The 22,993-nt window shown below is 35.8% G+C and overlaps 1 protein-coding gene across 1 annotated transcript; it reads right to left on the bottom strand.

Annotated features, from left to right (window-relative positions):
• Nucleotides 1–4,978: 4,978 nt before the first annotated feature.
• LOC128362321 (uncharacterized) lies at nt 4,979–22,652 on the bottom strand. The gene is made up of 5 exons (XM_053323061.1): nt 22,533–22,652; nt 5,843–5,938; nt 5,569–5,733; nt 5,304–5,426; nt 4,979–5,190 (listed from the first exon to the last, which is right to left on the bottom strand). The coding sequence occupies exons 1-5, from the start codon at nt 22,582–22,584 to the stop codon at nt 4,979–4,981; spliced, it is 648 nt and encodes a 215-aa protein (XP_053179036.1). The 5' UTR covers nt 22,585–22,652.
• Nucleotides 22,653–22,993: the final 341 nt, after the last annotated feature.

Genomic DNA, 22,993 nt, shown 5'->3' with positions numbered 1-22,993 from the left:
TCGGGGACAAAATCCACAGTTGTTTTTGGCTAAAATGTATTTAAGTCTATCTGAAGATAATATGAAGCTTCAGTTGTCTGACTGAACACACAACATCTGTCTGTTTGTCCTGGGAGAGGGATTCCTCTTCCATCAATGGTTTTTAAAGGTTTTTTTCCCCTCATTCCATTCAAGTATCCATGAACAAATGATGTTGTATTGCTGTACAGATTGTACAACTTTGAAAAATATTGACTTGATTTGACTCATTTGGACAGCTGAAGCTTTGTATAACCTTCAAATAAACTTTTAAATACATGTTTTATGAGGACTGTGGCTTCTGTCCCCAATCACTTACATTGTAAGTGTATTATGAAGGGATCTTCCAATGGTCAGTATGGACAAGAGGAATGATTACTGCAAGAAAAATATGTATTAGTGTTCATTTGTGCTCCTGACTATCAATACATGTTGATAATTGTTGTTAACACGTAACATCTAGCATTGATCAATATAACTCCCCAAAGTCAGGTTTTAACCTTTCACCTTGCTGCAGGAACGAAGATGTACACTTCAGGGTGTGTCAGTCACAATATAAGCAATAAATCACAAATGTGTCACTACCAGATGTTTCTGATGCCTTGCTTCCCCTTGTCAAAAATCTCAAGACTACTCTGAACTGTATCTTATGTCTCACACAGAGATTGTGCTGGTGTTGAATGTGGGATGTGTTTCTCAGTCTGCCACAGTATTAAAAAGCAAAGCTGTACACTCTGTTTAAAAGTTTTATGATGTAAACTTTATTGAACAGCATAACAATCATGAAAGCAGTTGAACCAGTTGAATTCAGACTGCTTCATCATGGTCTCAGATTTAATCCATTGTAACTGTATCAAAAGCTTCCAGACACTGAACCATTTTCAAGACAATTACTTAACATTCCTGACAGACAGAAACACTGCTTTTCATCTTTGTATCAAGCTACTCTTTAAGTTGTTCTCTATAACAGTAAATAATTATGGCATAAGAAGAAACCATCAAAGTTCAGACAAGCACAGTCATTATTTATTAAGAGTTTACAGTCAAAAATTATCATGCATTTGATTGATAGTGATCTGAAAAGTGTGTAAAAGACATTGGGAATCAGGGAACTTGTATAAAATGTAAATCCAAAATATGGAAGAAGAGGAGATTTTTGGTCATAATTAATAAATGAAAGAGTAAATATCAAATTAAAAGAGATAGAATTAAAAACGTAATTATTATAATTTCTATTCTTATATAATTATAGTTATAATCATTGGAATTATAGTAATATACTGGGAATACTTAGGCCGTGACAGAATTTGAAAAGAAAAAGGTAATTGAAAAATCACATTTAAAAGGTAAGATTATAGTTTGAAAATATAAAGTGACAATGAACTAACGTCCAATCTATAATGCAAAAGTTTTAATGGAAATGCTTAAACTGGAAACCTAAATTGTAATCATGACAATTAAAATAACAAAGGAGAAACAACAAATACGAAAATCAGAATGGAAAATGGAAAAGACTAAATGGAAATACTTGAATTAAAAGCTTAAAGGTTGAATATGTAGAATATTTATTAAAATATATATTTTTTAAAAAATAATACAGACACGGGGCGTTTTGAGGGGTACAGAATGAAAGTATTGCTTTTCCATAAAAAAAAATATTTAGTCTGAATTAATATTTTTAATTTTTTTTTGACGGGTTCGACAATGACGTTCTGACACGTTCTGTGTACACTGTACCAGCCAATTAGCGGCCGGAAGTGCGGGTTGCCAGGGTTATCTGTTGTTCCGGTGCAGCTACTGTAGGCTGGCACTGGGTGAAATGGAGTTGTAAACAAGCAGAGCCGTGTTGGACTTACTAAAACCAGCGTTTTTTGCTCTCAAGTACAACTTTTCATCACAAAACTTCGAAGGTAAGACAGAATATCTGTTAGTCGCTGTAAATAAGTGGTTGTTTACCTTTGTATTGTTTGGCTGCTGGTTCACTGAGTTTTTAGCGCAATAATAGTGGTAGGCTACTGTTGAACTCGCCAGGGTCTTAGCTTTCATATGAGATGCTATTTGTTTGTGTACCATGAAGTATCAAAACGGTAGCAATAGAAATGTGGAGAGTGGGTTGACTTTCTGACGCTATTCGGATTTTGATATTTGATCATTAACCTCTTAACGCACGCTGTTCCGTCTACGGAACAGGACGGGTGTTAGGAGGTAGCCACACGTTCTTCTGAATGTTTTAAACACCAACCCTTAAACATATATATGTTCATGCCGTACATTGTTGGAAAGCTTAGATTCTCCTGATTCATTCAAGACCACTCACGACTTATATGGTTGCTCACAGCCGTAATAGTATTAGCGATTAGCTTGGCTAGCCACTCAGCTAAGTGAGAAAAGCTATAATGCCTACATACCTTCAAAGTCTTCCCTTTATCCACAACGATCATCTTATGACTCAGGACTTTCTGTACAGCTCGCCAAGTATCCATTCTTGTGAAATATGAAATCCGTTTCCATAAAACCGGAATATTTTCCTCAATATGTCAACATGTATTTAGTCCAACACGTAACGTAATAACACAAATAACAAACCATATACAGTCCGTTTACGTCATTTCCTGACCTGCGCGTCCATCTCAGAGTACACGTGACTAGATGTTTACGACCGTGAGCCTCTTCTGCGTCTGACGACACCACACACAAGCCAATCGGTGCTTAGGATTAGGCAGTACATGCAGAGACCAGAGACATTGCTGCTACTCCCACTGGCGTTACAATGTAATGTACCTCGGTGGTTTCAAGTCAGTTACAGCTAGGGTATGTTCGCTTCCCGTTTTCAAAATAAAATCACCAACTCTATCGTTATGGTTTTCTTAATAATAAAAGGCAACGGGTGTTTTATTTTGTGAAAATGACCGGAAGTGCGTTACTCGCCACGGCTAACTTGAGTGGCTCCGAATTCGCAGGAACAAAACTTTAAGCAGATGTTATTTGGACAAATTAGCGTCACATTGTGGATCTAAAGGGCTACTTTCTCGCCTAAAAAGGTTAGACATGTGGATAAAGTGGTATATTTACAGAGTTAGAGCTAAAATAATATCCGGCACCGGACCTGGCAACTCAACTGCTGGAATTACTTTTTGGTTGTTGCGACTACGATCTCGAGACATTAGATGGCGTTGTTCTGCTCATTCTACATATTCTACCTTTAAATAGAATTTCCATTTTCCATATTGCTTTTCAAGCTGTATGTACATGAGAAGGTGTGCCCCAAAGGCTGCAGGGAGGGTTTGAAACAGCTGGGGTGCAGAGGCACCTTATGGACAGCAGGGGGAGCTGACTGCTAAAGGGCACAGTGAGTTTGGCAGCGCGAATGAGTCCAAACTAGAAGAGGAAGTGGACCGTGCTCTAATATCCACATCGGCTGCAATGGCAAAGTCAGAGTTGACCTCAGTCCTGAGACAGACATCATCTAACCTCGCCATGGTAGCTGACTCGTGGTAAAACATAAGCCTTATCACTGGAGTTATAACATTATAAAGGTTGAGATTTTGTGATGAGTTACACGGGTTGCCAACCGTGCCGCATTGACCGGGACATTCCGTGTTTTGGGTGATTTTGATTTGTTCCTACCCCGAATTTCAATCACATTTCAATATAGTAGTTGGTCAGTATATATTTAACGTGCCCAAACTCACGTAACGTTGCTAGGAGACATAGTTATTGGGGGGGCGGGGGCGGGTGTTTGATCCGTGAGCGTTGACGCGAGTGTGCTACTGTGAAAATGAACGGACCTGAACCTCTCAAAAAAAAAAAAAAAAAGACTAGGCAGCTACAACAGGCAATGGGAAGGGTTAGGGTTAGGACTTCTTCCTGGCTGCACAGAAAGATTAAAAAAAAAACTGTTGGAATCAATCAAGAGTAGCAAGAAATATGGAAGAAGAAGCCCTAGGCCAGGGTGAGCCTTTGCCTTGTTATTTAAATGTATTGTAATGGCTTATTTATAAGACCTATAGCTATAAAACGATGTATAACGTAATGAAATGTATGTAGTATTTGTCAAACAAGTAGCCTAAATAATGTGTTTCTGTCATTTACTGCAAGATGGATAACAAAAAAGCTCTGCATCCTACATGCAATAGTTATAATAACATGTTTCTATTTATACAATTTATAAAATTATATGGACCTCCCATGTATTACTAAGAGTTAGTTTGGGTTAGGCCTAAAGCTTTCCAATATTTGTGGCATGTGTTATTGTAACACACACATCTAAGCAAGTACAATATGGGTTTTGTGTTACTAAACTGTGAAATCAGTAGGTCTATGGTATGGCTAATGACACTTTGGAATTACTGCACTGGTACCTGCCCGCACCCAGAACAAAGTGTCCCTCATTTGGAGGTGAGAAAGTTGGCAACCCAAGTGTTCACAGTCATGGAAAAGTTACCTTCTCAGGTAATTAATTACTTTTTATAGACAGTAATTGTTTAAGTAATTTGATTACTTTTTGAGAGAAGAAACTAGTAACTAATTACTAATTTTGAGCAACTTCCCCAACATGTTCACCAAACAACAACATGTGCAAAGAGTACAGGATCGGATCAAGAATTGACCCAATATAGTCATTAATTAGGAGTTTTCAAGAAGTTACTCATTACAGAAATAGTCATTATTAATTAGATCAATGAGTAGCTACGTATTGTTTACTTATAAAGAAACAACGGTTTTTGGTAGCTTAGAAGGTTATCATTTTGTAAATAGATATATTTGTTACTGTCCATGAATCAGGATTATCATGAGACCACTTTATTTTACTGGGATGCTGCAGTTATGGTTAAAATAATTATTTATTGAGATAACAAATTCAAACTGTTGAAGACATCTCACTGTGTAGATGACAGAGAAGATAATGTATTTGTCTTATACGCACACCACACAGCTGTTTTGTTAGTTTCTCTTTGTTCTAATAGATGATAAGGGTAGTGAGTCCAAACAGCAAAGTGATTACATTCAGTTTGACAGACCAGGCTGAGTTACAGAAGCTGCCTTCACAACATTTTGGTCTACCAACGGATTCAAATCCGAAGATGTTTTCCAAGTAAGAAGAATCTTCACAGAGATTTGAAGAGGCACATCCAAGCAATGTATGACTATAATCTTCACCATCTTCGTAATCTGTGGATGACAGAATTTTTTAAACATTTTTTCCAAGTTATGCAGCAGGAAATAGAAACTTTGAAGGCAGCAATAATGTGTTTTGAGACATAAAAATGATCATGAGGGCTCACCAGTCCCATTAATGCAGCGGTCCTCATCTCCCACACACTGTACTGTCTTCTTCTTACACTCAGCAGAATATAGATCTTCACAGGTGAAACACTGCAGGTTGTTTTTCTCCTGAACACCAGGGTCTGAAACAGAACAGGAGACATGACAGAAACTGTACAAGACACAAAGTGACTTATTGTTCTTCACTGTGACCAACATTAGACTGATACTACATGTGAATGTGATTTAGTGTTTTTAAAAAGGGAAACCTTTCTCTTTACTTACAAGGTATGTCTTCCCTGTTGCAGCCATCTGTGTTACAAACATGAACAGATGCAGTCATAGTTTCAAAACCAACATTGAATGAAAATATGTGCTCTCCTTCACTGAAAAGAGAGGATGGAAAACACCGCCTGCTGATGGACTGAATCAAATTCCCACTCTCGTTCCCTATATGAAACACAAACCAAACACTGTAACACAGAAGTCCCATTGAAAATTGAATATGTGAATGACATTAAGGAACAATCATATTTATTTATATACTTTTTACAGATACCTTGTGTGGCAACAGTTACACACAGCTGACTAGAGTCACATGGAAGTAACTCCTGTGTTTCATCTACTGAACCCTCCCAACACTGAAGAGCTTCAGCTGCAAGTTATGAAATAAATCATGGTGAGTTAAACAATCAGCATGAATCCTGTTTGTCAGATAAACACAGATATAGTATACAAAGTTAATCTGACCACAAATTACATCACACAATGACAGAACAGTATTTAAGACAAAATAAACCAAATAAATTGTCCCCATAAAAGATGTTTCTTCATTATGTTGACAAAAAAAATGATGCAGGATTGTGTTTCTTTCTAAAAACACAGTTACTGTTGCAAATTAGTCTTGTTTGTGTTGTTAGATCAATTTGTCCATTTTGTACCTGCAGAAATGCTGTTTTAAGAGTGAGTGAGGTTACCTGTGCTGGAGAGAGTCCAGATTAGAGTGAGAGACAGAATCAGCTTCATCATGATGAGGAAATCTGCAGATTACAGGAAACACTTTATACAATGAACATCTGTTTAAAAAGAGGAAGTTACTGGACACACTGTCAAGTTCAACAATTCATCAACTCCTCATTTTTTCAGAGGTAATGTCTGGATGAACATATATATAAATCATTGTCATTTATTATATACTGTAATTAAGTAGACTATGAAGTTTTGGTGAAAACACATTTATTTCAAGACATTTCTAAAACTAAATTTGAACCAATTGTGTAAAATGTCCTCTAAATAAATAAAACCAAATGATCAAGAGGAGTGGAAAACAGACGTATAACACAGGAAACCAAGAGAACCACAAAGAGTTCAAAAACCATCAGTCCATCACAATTATATTATTTAAACAACTTTTTAATCATATCAATTAAATTACATTATAATTATACATTTTTAAAATAAAAGTTTCTGAATTACTGTAATAAAACTCACCCAAAAATTAAATGCACCCAGTTCGTCAACAGAAAAAGGAACACTCATACACATGTGTTGAGTTTGTTGTGATGTCTCAAAGATAAACTGAAAACTGCCTTCTTAGCAGAGTAAAAATAACACTTCTACACCCACTTATACCTCCACCAATTATGTGCCAATCTCTTCACTGCTTTTTCACAGCCCAAAGGAACCGTTTCACTTATCTACATGACCCACACAACATTTATCAGTGTTTCTGGTCGCACACACATACACACAACTTTCTGAGCAAAACATGTTGCTAAAAATGTGTTTCATCTGTTCCGATATTATAGATATAGTATTAATCAAGCTATATATTAATTCACTTTGGGAATCAACCAGTTATTTGCATAATCATTATTTCGCTATTACTGTATACTAAGAAATACCCAATGACACAAAATGACAGTGTCGCACAGTGGCAATGCTGTTAGGCCATCATGACAGATAACGGTTCAGTTTTGGCAGCACACTCCAGGCCCTCATTGACCTTATGGGCCAGGGTAAAGGGAAATAAACTCCACCTTAAATTAAACTCAGATGGGTATAAAAGGATTGCAATTCTCCGGTAGTTATTCGGTGAGTTGCCCATGGGCCTGCCCCAGTTTACTTGAGTAATGCATAGTAAATCTGTTATTGCATTGAACTCTGCTTGACTTAGTGTCTTTCTGACTCTTGAAGTCTTTTTGTTTTAACTAAAGGTACATATTGATGACTTTTCAACAGGCCAAGCTAAAGGTTTTTCTGCAACAGTCGCTCCTTACCCATCATATTGATAGATAACTTCAAATGTTGAACTGTCTAAATATATACTGTCTGGACTGTGTTTTTGGTATATTTTGACTGTATATTTGTGCAATTTTTAAGTATTTTGACTCAAATTCTGCAAGGGAAGTACTTAAAGACTAGTTTGACATCAGGATGAAAAACAGTGTTTCTGTCTGGCTGGATGAAAGTTTCAGTCTGTGTTTGTGGAGGAAACAAACCTTTCTGAAGCCCTGAATCAATGTGAAGCAATTATGTTGACAATGGTTCACTGTTTGGAAGTATTACATACAATGGCGCCATCTGCTGGAAAGTTGTTACCATTTCATTTTTATGGATGGATCAAATCTGAGTCCATGATGAGGAAGTCATTACATGTATTTATTATTTAAAACAGGAGCAGTCAATGCACAATACATTTCTACATTTGTTATCTCTGGTTGCACATACATGCAAATATAACCATATAAAAGTAATAATTCCACCTATAGGACACAGTAGTACGTATACATTAAAAGAGGCATTATCAGACCTTAATGACTATATAACTGTCTGTCTCTCAACCATTTTTTAACATTAGTTTTAAACTGTTATGCACTCTAACACTCGTAGCATTTACTGCTGCAATTGAAAAAGCAGTTTTTGTTGAGCAGTTTTTAATGTGATAGTCTCCACTCGTTGATGATTTTGTTTGTCTTATTTCACCATTAATTGTTAGACAAGGCAAAGCAAGGCAGTTTTATTTATATAGTGCATTTCATACACAATGGCAACTCAATGTGCTTTACATAAAACAGACAAACATGCAATTTGAGAAACATTAAAACATACAATTAACCCCCCTACCCCCACCCCACACACTAATAATAAAAACAAAGTACAGAAAAATAGAAAGAGAGAAATAAAATACTAGAATAGAGCATTAAATATAAGATTGCAGCATAAAATAATGATTTGCTTTAAAATCATTAAAGGGACACATTGGACACATCCCCCTCAGGGATGTGAAGCTTCACAGACACATTGTTGTATTTTTCAGAGTTGTGTGTGAAACCATTAAGAAAAATAACATTTAGTTGTTTTTTATATTTAGTTATCATAATTTGAATTTTTAGAAATGATATGGGGAATAACCAGAACATATAAAAAGAAAAAGGATATTGAAAAATCTAATTTCAAAGGTAAAATATAGTTTTGAAATGTAAAGTGACAATGAAACTAATTTAAAATGCAAAAGCTGCAATGGAAATGCTTATACTGAAACCTTAAATTGTAATGATGACATTGAAAATGACAATGGACAAAACAACAACAGAGAAACATCAAATATGAAAATCAAAATGGAAAATGGAAAATATTAAATGGAAATACTTATATTGCTTTTCAAGCTGTATGTAAATAAAGAGGCATGGCCCCAAAGGCTGCAGGGAGGGTTTGAAACAGCTGGGGTGCAGAGGCACCTTATGGACAGCAGGGGGAGCTGTCTACTAAAGAGCACAGTGAGATTGGCAGAGCGGTATGAGTCCAAACTAGAAGAAGAACTGGACCGTAAACAGATTTTGTTACTGTCTATGAATCAGACATATTATCATGAGCTAACTTTATTTTACTGGGATGCTGCAGTTATGGTTAAAATAATTATTCACCAAGCTAAAACATTCAAAGTGTTGAAGACATCTCACTGTGTAAATGACTGAGAAGGAAATTTTTGTATTTGGCTTGTTCACACACTACACTTGGGCTATTCTGTTAGCTTCTCTTTGTTCTAATAGAAGATAAGGGTAATGAGTCCAAACAGCAAAGTCATCACATTCAGTTTGACAGAACAGGATGGTTACAGAAGCTGCTTCCACAACATTTTGGTGGTTGAGTAAACTTGCCACCAGGCAGGAGCTCCATGTCAGGAAGACTTTCACAAAGATATCGAGAGTCACATCCAAAGACATGAACTTTTTCACCCTTGTCAACTTCCACTGTGGATGACAAAATACTTTATTAAGCTTCAAAAAGGTTTAATCAGCAGGAAATTGACACATTAAAAACAGCAATAATGTGTTTGGAGACATAAAATGATCATGAGGGCTCACCAGTCCCACTAATGCAGCGGTCCTCGTCTCCCACACACTGTACTGTCTTGTTGCACTCAGCAGAAGATGAATCATCACAGGTGAAACACGTCAGGTTGTTTTTCTTCAGATCATTAGGGTCTGAAACAGAACAGGAGACATGACAGAAACTGTACAAGACACAAAGTGACTTATTGTTCTTCACTGTGACCAACATTAGACTGATACTACATGTGAATAGGGTTGCAATTCAGGGAATTCTCAAACTTGGGAACTTTCCATGTGAATTAACGGGAATAAACCAGGAATTTACTAAACTGAAAGTATGTTCTTATTGGGGAATTTAAATATAGTTGTGTAAAATAATATTTTAGCATAATCCTGACTAAAACAACCAAATATCATGCAGTACAGTTGAATATCTATGCTATTACATGCTCACATAGCACACTGTTTACTGCAGGGCTACTGAGACCACGCCCCCTACATGCACTGTGCATACTGAGGCCACACCCATACATGCACTGTGCATACTGAGACCACGCCCCCTACAAGCATTTTTCATTCCTCCATCACATGCACAGATGATTTCTACAATTCTGGACCACACTTTTGAGCCCAGAGCACACAACGTGAAGCCATAGACTGTATAAAAGAAGTAGGTTTTGATGACATTATATGGTAATATATTGAGGGATATTTTTATGTGTAAGTGCTATATTTAGCCTTACGGTCAAAACCAAATAAATTACAATTCATACAGTAAATATCACTTTAAGCTAACCCTAACCCAGCTCAGGGACATCAAGCGACATTGTTTGTGCACCTTTTTCATCGTCAACTTAAAATAATGTTCAGTTTTTTATGGAGAGTGGAATTTTTTTATCCAATTAATCAATGAATCGAAAAAATAATCAACCCATTAATCAATTATTAAAATAATCATTGGTTGCAGCCCTAAATATATTTGACAAATTTGGTGATGTTTAACTTACAAATATCACATACAAATGTATTCATACAGTAGATTTACTTTTCATACTGCTTGCATAGATATGATACCTTTCCACTAAATTACCCTCAATTGCCATAAATTCCCATACATTCCCATTTAATTCCCATAATTCCCATGGAAAGTGTCCAATTTGGAATATTTCCAAAATTCCCCGGCTTAACCTCCCATGGAAATTTACTGGAAATTTACCGGATATTTTCCAGCCCTTTGCAACTCTACATGTGAATGTGATTTAGTGTCTTTAAAAAGGGAAACCTTTCTCTTTACTTACAAGGTATGGTTTGATTGTTGCAGCCATCTGTGTTACACACATAAACAGATGCAGACAAAAAACCAACATTGAATGAAAATGTATGGTTTCCTTCAATGTTAGGAGAGAGTGGCACACAAGACCTGCCGGTGACCTGATGGAGATTCCCATTCTCAGTTACTGTAAAGTGAAAATCAGACCAAACACTGTAACACAAAATCCCATTTAGAATTGAATAAGTGAATGAATTTAAGGAACAATCACATTTATTTTCACACTTTATACAGATACCTTGTGTGGCAACAGTTAGACACAGCTGACTAGAGGTACATGAACGTAACTCTGGTGTTTCATCTACTGAATCATCCCAACATTGAAGAGCTTCAGCTGCAAGTTATGAAATAAATCATGGTGAGTTAAACAATCAGCATGAATCGTGTTTGTCATATAAACACAGATACAGTATACAAAGTTAATCTGACCACAAATTACATCACACAATGACAGAACAGTATTTAAAACAAAGTAAATCAAATCAATCGTCCCCATAAAAGATGTTTCTTCATTATATTAACAAAAAAAAATCGTTTCTTTCTAAAAACACAGTTACTGTTGCAAACTAGTCTTGTTTGTGTTGTTATATCAATTTGTACATGTCTGTGCCTGCTATACAGATTATAAAAAAGATAGAGAGAGAGAAAGAAAATGAATGATGATGATTAATCTGAACTTGAACAAAAGTCAGCAGCTGGCAGACAAACAGCAGAGGTAAAAAGTGAGGAGAATGATGAACTACCTGACATGACAGGTACCTGCAGAAATGCTGTTTTAAGAGTGAGTGAGGTTACCTGTGCTGGAGAGAGTCCAGATGAGAGTGAGAGACAGAATCAGCTTCATCATGATGAGGAATTCTGCAGATTACAGGAAACACTTTATACAGTGAACCTGTGTTTAAAAAGAGGACGTTACTGGACACACTGTCAAGTTCAACAAGCCATCAACTCCTCATTTTTTCAGAGGTAATGTCTGGATGAACATATATATAAATCATTGTCATTTATTATATAATAAAGTAGACTATGAAGTTTTGGTGAAAACACATTTATTTCAAGAAATTTCTGAAACTAATTTTGAACCAATTGTGTAAAATGTCCCCTAAATAAATAAAACCAAATGATCAAGAGGAGTGGACAACAGAAGTATAACACAGGAAACCAAGAGAACCACAAAGAGTTCAAAAACCATGAGTCCATCACAATTATATTGTTTAAACAACTATTTAATCATATCAATTAAATTACATTATAATTATACATTTTTAAAATAAAAGTTTCTGAATTACTGTAATAAAACTCACCCAAAAATTAAATGCACCCAGTTCGTCAACAGAAAAAGGAACACTTATACAAATGTGTTGAGTTTGTTGTGATGTCTCAAAGATAATCTTTACTCTAAACTGAAAACTGAATTCTTTGCAGAGTAAAAATAACACTTCTACACCCACTTATACCTCCACCAATTATGTGCCAATCTCTTCACTGCTTTTTCACAGCCCAAAGGAACCGTTTCATTATCTACATGACACACACAACATTTATCAGTGTTTGTGGTCATACACACATACACACAACTTTCTGAGCAAAACATGTTGCTAAAAATGTGTTTCATCTGTTCCGATATTTTAAATATAGTATTAATCAAGCTATATAATAATTCACTATGGGAATCAACCAGTTATTTGTGTAATCATTATTTCGCTATTACTGTATACTAAAAAATACCCAATGACACAAAATGATGGTGTCGCACAGTGGCAATGCTTTTAGGCCATCATGACAGATAACGGTTCATTTTTGGCAGCACACTCCAGGCCCTCATTGACCTTATGGGCCAGGGTAAGGGGAAATAAGCTCCACCCTTAAATTAAACTCAGATGAGTATAAAAGGATTGCAATTCTCAGGTAGTTATTCGGTGAGTTGCCCATGGGCCTGCCCCAGTTTACTTGAGTAATGCATAGTAAATCTGTTATTGCATTGAACTCTGCTTGACTTAGTGTCTTTCTGACTCTTAAAATTTTTCTTGTTTTAATTAAAGATACATGTTGATAACGTTTCAACAGGCCAAGCTAAAGGTTTTTCTGCAACAGTCGCTCTTTACCCATCATATTGATAGATAACTTCAAATGTTGAACTGTCTAAATATATACTGTCTGGACTGTGTTTTTGGTATATTTTGACTGTATATTTGTGCAATGTTTAAGTATTTTGACTCAAATTCTGCAAGTGAAGTACTTAAAGACTAGTTTGACATCAGGATGAAAAACTGTATTTCTGTCTGGCTGCATGAAACTTTCAGTTTGTGTTTGTGGAGGAAACAAACCTTTCTGAAGCCCTGAATCAATGTGAAGCAATTATGTTGACAATGGTTCACCGTTTGGAAGTATTAGATACAATGGCGCCATCTGCTGGAAAGTTGTTACCATTTCATTTTTATGGATGGATCAAATCTGAGTCCATGATGAGGAAGTCATTACATGTATTTATTATTTAAAACAGGAGCAGTCAATGCACAATACATTTCTACATTTGTTATCTCTGTTTGCACATACATGCAAATATAACCATACAAAAGTAATAATTACACCTATAGGACACATTAGTACGTATACATTAAAAAAGGCATTATCAGACCTTAATGACTATGTAACTGTCTGTCTCTCAACCATTTTTTAACATTAGTTTTAAACTGTTATGCACTCTAACACTCGTAGCATTTGCTGCTGCAATTGAAAAAGCAGTTTTTGTTGAGCAGTGTTTAATGTCATAGTCTCCACTCGCTGATGATTTTGTTTGTCTTATTTCACCATTAATTGTTAGACAAGGCAAGGCAAGGCAGTTTTATTTATATAGCGCATTTCATACACAATGGCAACTCAATGTGCTTTACATAAAACAGACAAACATGCAATTTGAGAAACATTAAAACATACAATTAACCCCCCTACCCCACACACTAATAATAAAAACAAAGTACAGAAAAATAGAAAGAGAGAAATAAAATACTATAATAGAGCATTAAATATAAGATTGCAGCATAAAATAATGATTTGCTTTAAAATCATTAAAGGGACACATTGGACACATCCCCCTCAGGGATGTGAAGCTTCACAGACACATTGTTGTATTTTTCAGAGTTGTGTGTGAAACCATTAAGAAAAATAACATTTAGTTGTTTTTTATATTTAGTTATCATAATTTGAATTTTTAGAAATGATATGGGGAATAACCAGGACATATAAAAACAAAAAGGATATTGAAAAATCTCATTTCAAAGGTAAAATATAGTTTTTAAATGTAAAGTGACAAGGAAACAAATTTAAAATGCAAAAGCTGCAATGGAAATGCTTAAACTGAAAACTTAAATTGTAATGATGACATTGAAAATGACAATGGACAAAACAACAACAGAGAAACATCAAATATGAAAATCAAAATGGAAAATGGAAAATATTAAATGGAAATACTTATATTGCTTTTCAAGCTGTATGTAAATAAAGAGGCATGGCCCCAAAGGCTGCAGGGAGGGTTTGAAACAGCTGGGGTGCAGAGGCACCTTATAGACAGCAGGGGGAGCTGACTACTAAAGAGCACAGTGAGTTTTGCAGAGTGGTATGAGTCCAAACTAGAAGAAGAACTGGACCGTAAACAGATTTTGTTACTGTCTATGAATCAGACATATTATCATGAGCTAACTTTATTTTACTGAGATGCTGCAGTTATGGTTAAAATAGTTATTCACCAAGCTAAAACATTCAAACTGTTGAAGACATCTCACTGTGTAAATGACTGAGAAGGAAATAGTTGTATTTTGCTTGTTCACACACTACACTTGGGCTATTCAGTTAGTTTCTCTTTGTTCTAATAGCAGATAAGGGTAATGAGTCCAAACAGCAAAGTCATCACATTCAGTTTGACAGAACAGGATGGTTACAGAAGCTGCTTCCACAACATTTTGGTGGTTGAGTAAACTTGCCACCAGGCAGGAGCTCCATGTCAGGAAGACTTTCACAAAGATATCGAGAGTCACATCCAAAGACATGAACTTTTTCACCCTTGTCAACTTCCACTGTGGATGACAAAATACTTTATTAAGCTTCAAAAAGGTTTAATCAGCAGGAAATTGACACATTAAAAACAGCAATAATGTGTTTGGAGACATAAAATGATCATGAGGTACTCACCAGTCCCACTAATGCAGCGGTCCTCGTCTCCCACACACTGTACTGTCTTGTTGCACTCAGCAGAAGATGAATCATCACAGGTGAAACACGTCAGGTTGTTTTTCTTCAGATCATTAGGGTCTGAAACAGAACAGGAGACATGACAGAAACTGTACAAGACACAAAGTGACTTATTGTTCTTCACTGTGACCAACATTAGACTGATACTACATGTGAATAGAGTTGCAATTCAGGGAATTTTCAAACTTGGGAACTTTCCATGGGAATTAACGGGAATAAACCAGGAATTTACTAAACTGAAAGTATGTTCTTATTTGGGAATTTAAATATAGTTGTGTAAAATAATATTTTAGCATAATCCTGACTAAAACAACCAAATATCATGCAGTACAGTTGAATATCTATGCTATTACATGCTCACATAGCACACTGTTTACTGCAGGGCTACTGAGACCACGCCCCCTACATGCACTGTGCAGTCTGAGACCACGCCCCCTACAAGCATTGTTCATTCCTCCATCACATGCACAGATGATTTCTACAATTCTGGACCACACTTTTGAGCCCAGAGCACACAACGTGAAGCCATAGACTGTATAAAAGAAGTAGGTTTTGATGACATTATATGGTAATATATTGAGGGATATTTTTATGTGTAAGTGCTATATTTAGCCTTACAGTCAAAACCAAATAAATTACAATTTACACAGTAAATATCACTTTAAGCTAACCCTAACCCAGCTCAGGGACATCAAGCGACATTGTTTGTGCACCTTTTTCATCGTCAACTTAAAATAATGTTCAGTTTTTTATGGAGGGTGGAATTTTTTTATCCAATTAATCAATGAATCGAAAAAATAATCAACCCATTAATCAATTATTAAAATAATCATTGGTTGCAGCCCTAAATATATTTGACAAATTTGGTGATGTTTAACTTACAAATATCACATACAAATGTATTCATACAGTAGATTTACTTTTCATACTGTTTGCATAGATATGATACCTTTCCACTAAATTACCCTCAATTGCCATAAATTCCCATACATTCCCATTTAATTCCCATAATTCCCATGGAAAGTGTCCAATTTGGAATATTTCCAAAATTCCCCGGTTTAACCTCCCATGGAAATTTACTGGAAATTTACCGGATATTTTCCAGCCCTTTGCAACTCTACATGTGAATGTGATTTAGTGTCTTTAAAAAGGGAAACCTTTCTCGTTACTTACAAGGTATGGTTTGATTGTTGCAGCCATCTGTGTTACACACATGAACGGATGCAGACAAAAAACCAACATTGAATGAAAATGTATGGTTTCCTTCAGTGTTAGGAGAGAGTGGCTCACAGGACCTGCCGGTGACCTGATGGAGATTCCCATTCTCAGTTACTGTAAAGTGAAAATCAGACCAAACACTGTAACACAAAATCCCATTTAGAATTGAATAAGAGAATGAATTTAAGGAACAATCACATTTATTTTCACACTTTATACAGATACCTTGTGTGGCAACAGTTAGACACAGCTGACTAGAGGTACATGAACGTAACTCTGGTGTTTCATCTACTGAATCATCCCAACATTGAAGAGCTTCAGCTGCAAGTTATGAAATAAATCAGGGTGAGTTAAACATTCAGCATGAATCCTGTTTGTCATATAAACACAGATACAGTATACAAAGTTAATCTGACCACAAATTACATCACACAATGACAGAACAGTATTTAAGACAAAGTAAATCAAATCAATCGTCCCCATAAAAGATGTTTCTTCTTTATATTAACAAAAAAAAATCGTTTCTTTCTAAAAACACAGTTACTGTTGAAAACTAGTCTTGTTTGTGTTGTTATATCAATTTGTACATGTCTGTGCCTGCTATACAGATTATAAAAAAGATAGAGAGAGAGAAAGAAAATGAATGATGATGATTAATCTGAACTTGAACAAAAGTCAGCAGCTGGCAGACAAACAGCAGAGGTAAAAAGTGAGGAGAATGATGAACTAGCTGACATGACAGGTACCTGCAGAAATGCTGTTTTAAGAGTGGGTGAGGTTACCTGTGCTGGAGAGAGTCCAGATGAGAGTGAGAGACAAGATCAGCTTCATCATGATGAGGAATTCTGCAGATTACAGGAAACACTTTATACAGTGAACCTGTGTTTAAAAAGAGGGAGTTACTGGACACACTGTCAAGTTCAACAAGCCATCAACTCCTCATTTTTTCAGAGGTAATGTCTGGATGAACATATATATAAATCATTGTCATTTATTATATAATTAAGTAGACTATGAAGTTTTGGTGAAAACACATTTATTTCAAGACATTTCTGAAACTAATTTTGAACCAATTGTGTAAAATGTCCTCTAAATAAATAAAACCAAATGATCAAGAGGAGTGGACAACAGACGTATAACACAGGAAACCAAGAGAACCACAAAGAGTTCAAAAACCATAAGTCCATGACAATTATATTATTTAAATAACTATTTAATCATATCAATTAAATTACATTATAATTATACATTTTTAAAATAAAAGTTTCTGAATTACTGTAATAAAACTCACCCAAAAATTAAATGCACCCAGTTCGTCAACAGAAAAAGGAACACTTATACACATGTGTTGAGTTCGTTGTGATGTCTCAAAGATAAACTGAAAACTGACTTCTTTGCATAGTAAAAATAACACTTCTACACCCACTTATACCTCCACCAATTATGTGCCAATCTCTTCACTGCTTTTTCACAGCCCAAAGGAACCGTTTCATTATCTACATGACACACACAATATTTATCAGTGTTTGTGGTCGCACACACATACACACAACTTTCTGAGCAAAACATGTTGCTAAAAATGTGTTTCATCTGTTCCGATATTATAAATATAGTATTAATCAAGCTATATATTAATTCTTTAAGGTATTCAACCAGTTATTTGCATAATCATTATTTAGCTATTACTGTATACTAAGAAATACCCAATGACACAAAATGATGGTGTCGCACAGTGGCAATGCTTTTAGGCCATCATGACAGATAACGGTTCAGTTTTGGCAGCACATTCCAGGCCCTCATTGACCTTATGGGCCAGGTTAAGGGGAAATAAGCTCCACCCTTAAATTAAACTCAGATGGGTATAAAAGGATTGCAATTCTCAGGTACTGTAGTTATTCAGTGAGTTGCCCATGGGCCTGCCCCAGTTTACTTGAGTAATGCATAGTAAATCATTTATTGCATTGAACTCTGCTTGACTTAGTGTCTTTCTGACTCTTGAAGTGTTTTTGTTTTAATTAAAGATACATGTTGATAACTTTTCAACAGGCCAAGCTAAAGGTTTTTCTGCAACAGTCGCTCTTTACCCATCATATTGATAGATAACTTCAAATGTTGAACTGTCTAAATATATACTGTCTGGACTGTGTTTTTGGTATATTTTGACTGTATATTTGTGCAATGTTTAAGTATTTTGACTCAAATTCTGCAAGTGAAGTACTTAAAGACTAGTTTGACATCAGGATGAAAAACTGTATTTCTGTCTGGCTGCATGAAACTTTCAGTTTGTGTTTGTGGAGGAAACAAACCTTTCTGAAGCCCTGAATCAATGTGAAGCAATTATGTTGACAATGGTTCACCGTTTGGAAGTATTAGATACAATGGCGCCATCTGCTGGAAAGTTGTTACCATTTCATTTTTAAGAATGGATCAAATCTGAGTCCATGATGAGGAAGTCATTACATGTATTTATTATTTAAAACAGGAGCAGTCAATGCACAATACATTTCTACATTTGTTATCTCTGGTTGCACATACATGCAAATATAACCATATAAAAGTAATAATTCCACCTATAGGACACATTAGTACATATACATTAATAGAGGCATTATCAGACCTTAATGACTATATAACTGTCTGTCTCTCAACCATTTTTTAACATTAGTTTTAAACTGTTATGCACTCTAACACTCGTAGCATTTGCTGCTGCAATTGAAAAAGCAGTTTTTGTTGAGCAGTTTTTAATGTGATAGTCTCCACTCGTTGATGATTTTGTTTGTCTTATTTCACCATTAATTGTTAGACAAGGCAAGGCAGTTTTATTTATATAGTGCATTTCATACACAATGGCAACTCAATGTGCTTTACATAAAACAGAAAAACATGCAATTTGAGAACCATTAAAACATACAATTAACCCCCCCCCCGCCCCCACACACTAATAATAAAAACAAAGTACAGAAAAATAGAAAGAGAGAAATAAAATGCTAGAATAGAGCATTACATATAAGATTGCAGCATAAAATAATGATTTGCTTTAAAATCATTAAAGGGACACATTGGACACATCCCCCTCAGGGATGTGAAGCTTCACAGACACATTGTTGTATTTTTTCAGAGTTGTGTGTGAAACCATTAAGAAAAATAACATTTAGTTGTTTTTTATATTTAGTTATCATAATTTGAATTTTTAGAAATGATATGGGGAATAATCAGGACATATAAAAAGAAAAGGGATATTGAAAAATCAAATTTCAAAGGTAAAATATAGTTTTTAAATGTAAAGTGACAAGGAAACAAATTTAAAATGCAAAAGCTGCAATGGAAATGCTGAAAACTTAAATTGTAATGATGACATTGAAAATGACAATGGACAAAACAACAACAGAGAAACATCAAATATGAAAATCAAAATGGAAAATGGAAAATATTAAATGGAAAGACTTATATTGCTTTTCAAGCTGTATGTAAATAAAGAGGCATGGCCCCAAAGGCTGCAGAGAGGGTTTGAAACAGCTGGGGTGCAGAGGCACTTTATGGACAGCAGGGGGAGCTGACTACTAAAGAGCACAGTGAGTTTGGCAGAGCGGTATGACCATAGACATAATAAAGAGTAGACGCCGCATCGACCGCTACTGCATATTGGCGCTGACGAGCCGTGGGGCCGCCATCTTGGACCGGTCACCCGCTCCACTCAGTGTCATCTGTTTGGCAGGCGCAATGAAGTGTCAGCGCATTTAATCAATCATACTTAACTGATTTTCACGCGTTTTTTTTTGCTGCAAACGTCATACATGTAGCTGTGATACAGGACACATGGTTTGGCGTATATTAATATTCATAGTGGTCTTAACAGTAATAGAATATTCTGATATGTGATATATGAGATGTTTGATAGGTATTTTGCAAAACACACACTGTATATATATATATACTACTCTAATATATGATAGAAATGCAGAAGCAGATAGAGGCAGTAAAAGTACTACTCAGCTTTTTTAATAAGTTGAAAAATCAAGAAACAATATATGAATACATTATATATAGATACATAAACACACACACATATATATAAACAGATAGGTTTAGGGTTATATATATATAGGGGTTATTTATTGGACGGAATTTTGATTTCAGAGGTGGGGGGGACACAACTGGCTCGAGTACTGAGGGAGCGGGGGCTATCAGTGTTGCCAATTTGGACCAAAACTGCCTTTTGAAAAGGGGGGGTGCAGGGGACATGTCCCCCCTGTCCCCCCCAAAAACTTTGTTAGATAGATAGATAGATAGATATGCATAGATAGACAGATATATATATATATATATAGACATATATATCTATATATAAATATATATGTAGGAATACGCCGCACAGTGCTCAAGTATCTTCTTGCTTTGGTGGTTGACTACGGGTAGGATGACCGGTCCAAGATGGCGGCCGCATTTCTCGTGCCCCAGCAGCCAATGCGGCGTCTACACTTTATTATGTCTATGGATATGACTCCAGAAGAGGAACTGGACCGTAAACAGATTTTGTTACTGTCTATGAATCAGACATATGATCATGAGCTAACTTTATTTTACTGGGATGCTGCAGTTATGGTTAAAATAATTATTCACCAAGCTAAAACATTCAAACTGTTGAAGACGTCTCACTGTGTAAATGAATAAGAAGGTAATTGATGTATTTGGCTTATTCACACACTACACAGCTGGTTCTCTTTGATCTAATAGATGATAAGGGTGATGAGTCCAAACAGCAAAGTCATCACATTCAGTTTGACAGACCAGGCTGAGTTACAGAAGCTGCCTTTACAACATTTTAGTGGTTGAATAAACTTGGCACCAGGCTGGAGCTGCAAGTCAGAAAGATGTTCACAAAAACCTACAGAGATACATCCAAAGGTATGAAGTGTTGCACCCTCGTTTTCTTGCACTGTGGATGACAAAATACTTTTTTTAAATTTCAAAAAGGTTTAATCAGCAGGAAATTGACACTTTAAAGGCAGCAATAATGTGTTTTGAGACATAAAATGATCATGAGGGCTCACCAGTCCCACTAATGCAGTGGTCCTCGTCTCCCCTACACTGTACTATGTTCTTCTTACACTCAGCAGAAAATGGATCATCACAGGTGAAACACTGCAGGTTCACACCAGGGTCTGAAACAGAACAGGAGACATGACAGAAACTGTACAAGACACAAAGTGACTTATTGTTCTTCACTGTGACCAACATTAGATTGATACTACATGTGAGTGTGATTTAGTGTCTTTAAAAAGGGAAACCTTTCTCTTTACTTACAAGGTATGGTTTGATTGTTGCAGCCATCTGTGTTACACACATGAGTGGATCGAGCCATATATCCAAGATTGAATGAATATGAATGCTTTCCTTCAAAGTTAGGAGGTAGTGACATACAGGTCCTGATGGTTTCCTGATAGAGAGTCCCATTCTCAGTTCCTGTAAAGTGAAAATCAGACCAAACACTGTAACACAAAATCCCATTCAGAATTGAATAAGTGAATGAAGTTAAGGAACAATCACATTTATTTTCACACTTTATACAGATACCTTGTGAGGCTGAAGTGGCACACCACTCAGTAGCGTTACATGGACGTAACTCCTTTGTATCTCCTGTACCCTGCCAACACTGAAGACCTTCAGCTGCAAGTTATGAAATAAATCATGGTGAGTTAAACAATCAGCATGAATCCTGCTTGTCATATAAACACAGATACAGTATACAAAGTTAATCTGACCACAAATTACATCACACAATGACAGAACGTTAAAGACAAAGTAAATCAAATCAATTGTCCCCATAAAAGATGTTTCTTCATTATATTAACAAAAAAAAATCGATTCTTTCTAAAAACACAGTTACTGTTGAAAATTAGTCTTGTTTGTGTTGTTAGATCAATTTGTACATTTCTGTGCCTGCTATACAGATTATAAAAAAGAAAGAGAAAGAAAATGAATGATGATGATTAATCTGAATTTGAACAAAAGTCAGCAGCTGGCAGACAAACAGCAGAGGTAAAAAGTGAGGAGAATGATGAACTACCTGACATGACAGGTACCTGCAGAAATGCTGTTTTAAGAGTGAGTGAGGTTACCTGTGCTGGAGAGAGTCCAGATGAGAGTGAGAGACAGGATCAGCTTCATCATGATGAGTAAATCTGCAGATTACAGGAAACACTTTATACAGTGAACCTGTGTTTAAAAAGAGGAAGTTACTGGACACACTGTCTTGCTATGATACAAAGTTCAACAAGCCATCAACTCAGTTTTGGCAGCACACTCCAGGCCCTCATTGACTTTATGGGACAGGGTAAGGGGAAATAAACTCCACCTTAAATTAAACTCAGATGGGTATAAAAGGATTGCAATTCACAGGTAGTTATTCAGTGATTTGCTCTTGGGGCTGCCCCAGTTTACTTGAGTAATGCATAGTAAATCATTTATTGCATTGAACTCTGCTTGACTTAGTGTCTTTTTGACTCTTGAAGTTTTTTTTGTTTTAATTAAAGATGCATGTTGATAACGTTTCAACAGGCCAAGCTAAAGGTTTTTCTGC

The sequence above is a fragment of the Scomber japonicus genome, chromosome 7, assembly GCF_027409825.1.
Source record: "Scomber japonicus isolate fScoJap1 chromosome 7, fScoJap1.pri, whole genome shotgun sequence".
Lineage (NCBI taxonomy): Eukaryota > Metazoa > Chordata > Actinopteri > Scombriformes > Scombridae > Scomber > Scomber japonicus.
Note: the sequence above shows the minus strand (reverse complement) of the source record. Positions and strands in the feature narration are given on the sequence as shown.

What these genes read in the sequence shown, in the direction of transcription:
- LOC128362321 (XM_053323061.1), bottom strand. Translation starts at nt 22,584, where the DNA reads ATGATGAAGCTGATCCTGTCTCTCACTCTCATCTGGACTCTCTCCAGC. An exon ending in CAACAGGGAAGACATACCTT is followed by an intron (nt 5,427 to 5,568) that starts GTAAGTAAAGAG and finishes GTTCTGTTTCAG; the next exon opens with ACCCTGGTGTTCAGGAGAAA. An exon ending in CCGCTGCATTAATGGGACTG is followed by an intron (nt 5,191 to 5,303) that starts GTGAGCCCTCAT and finishes TGTCATCCACAG; the next exon opens with ATTACGAAGATGGTGAAGAT.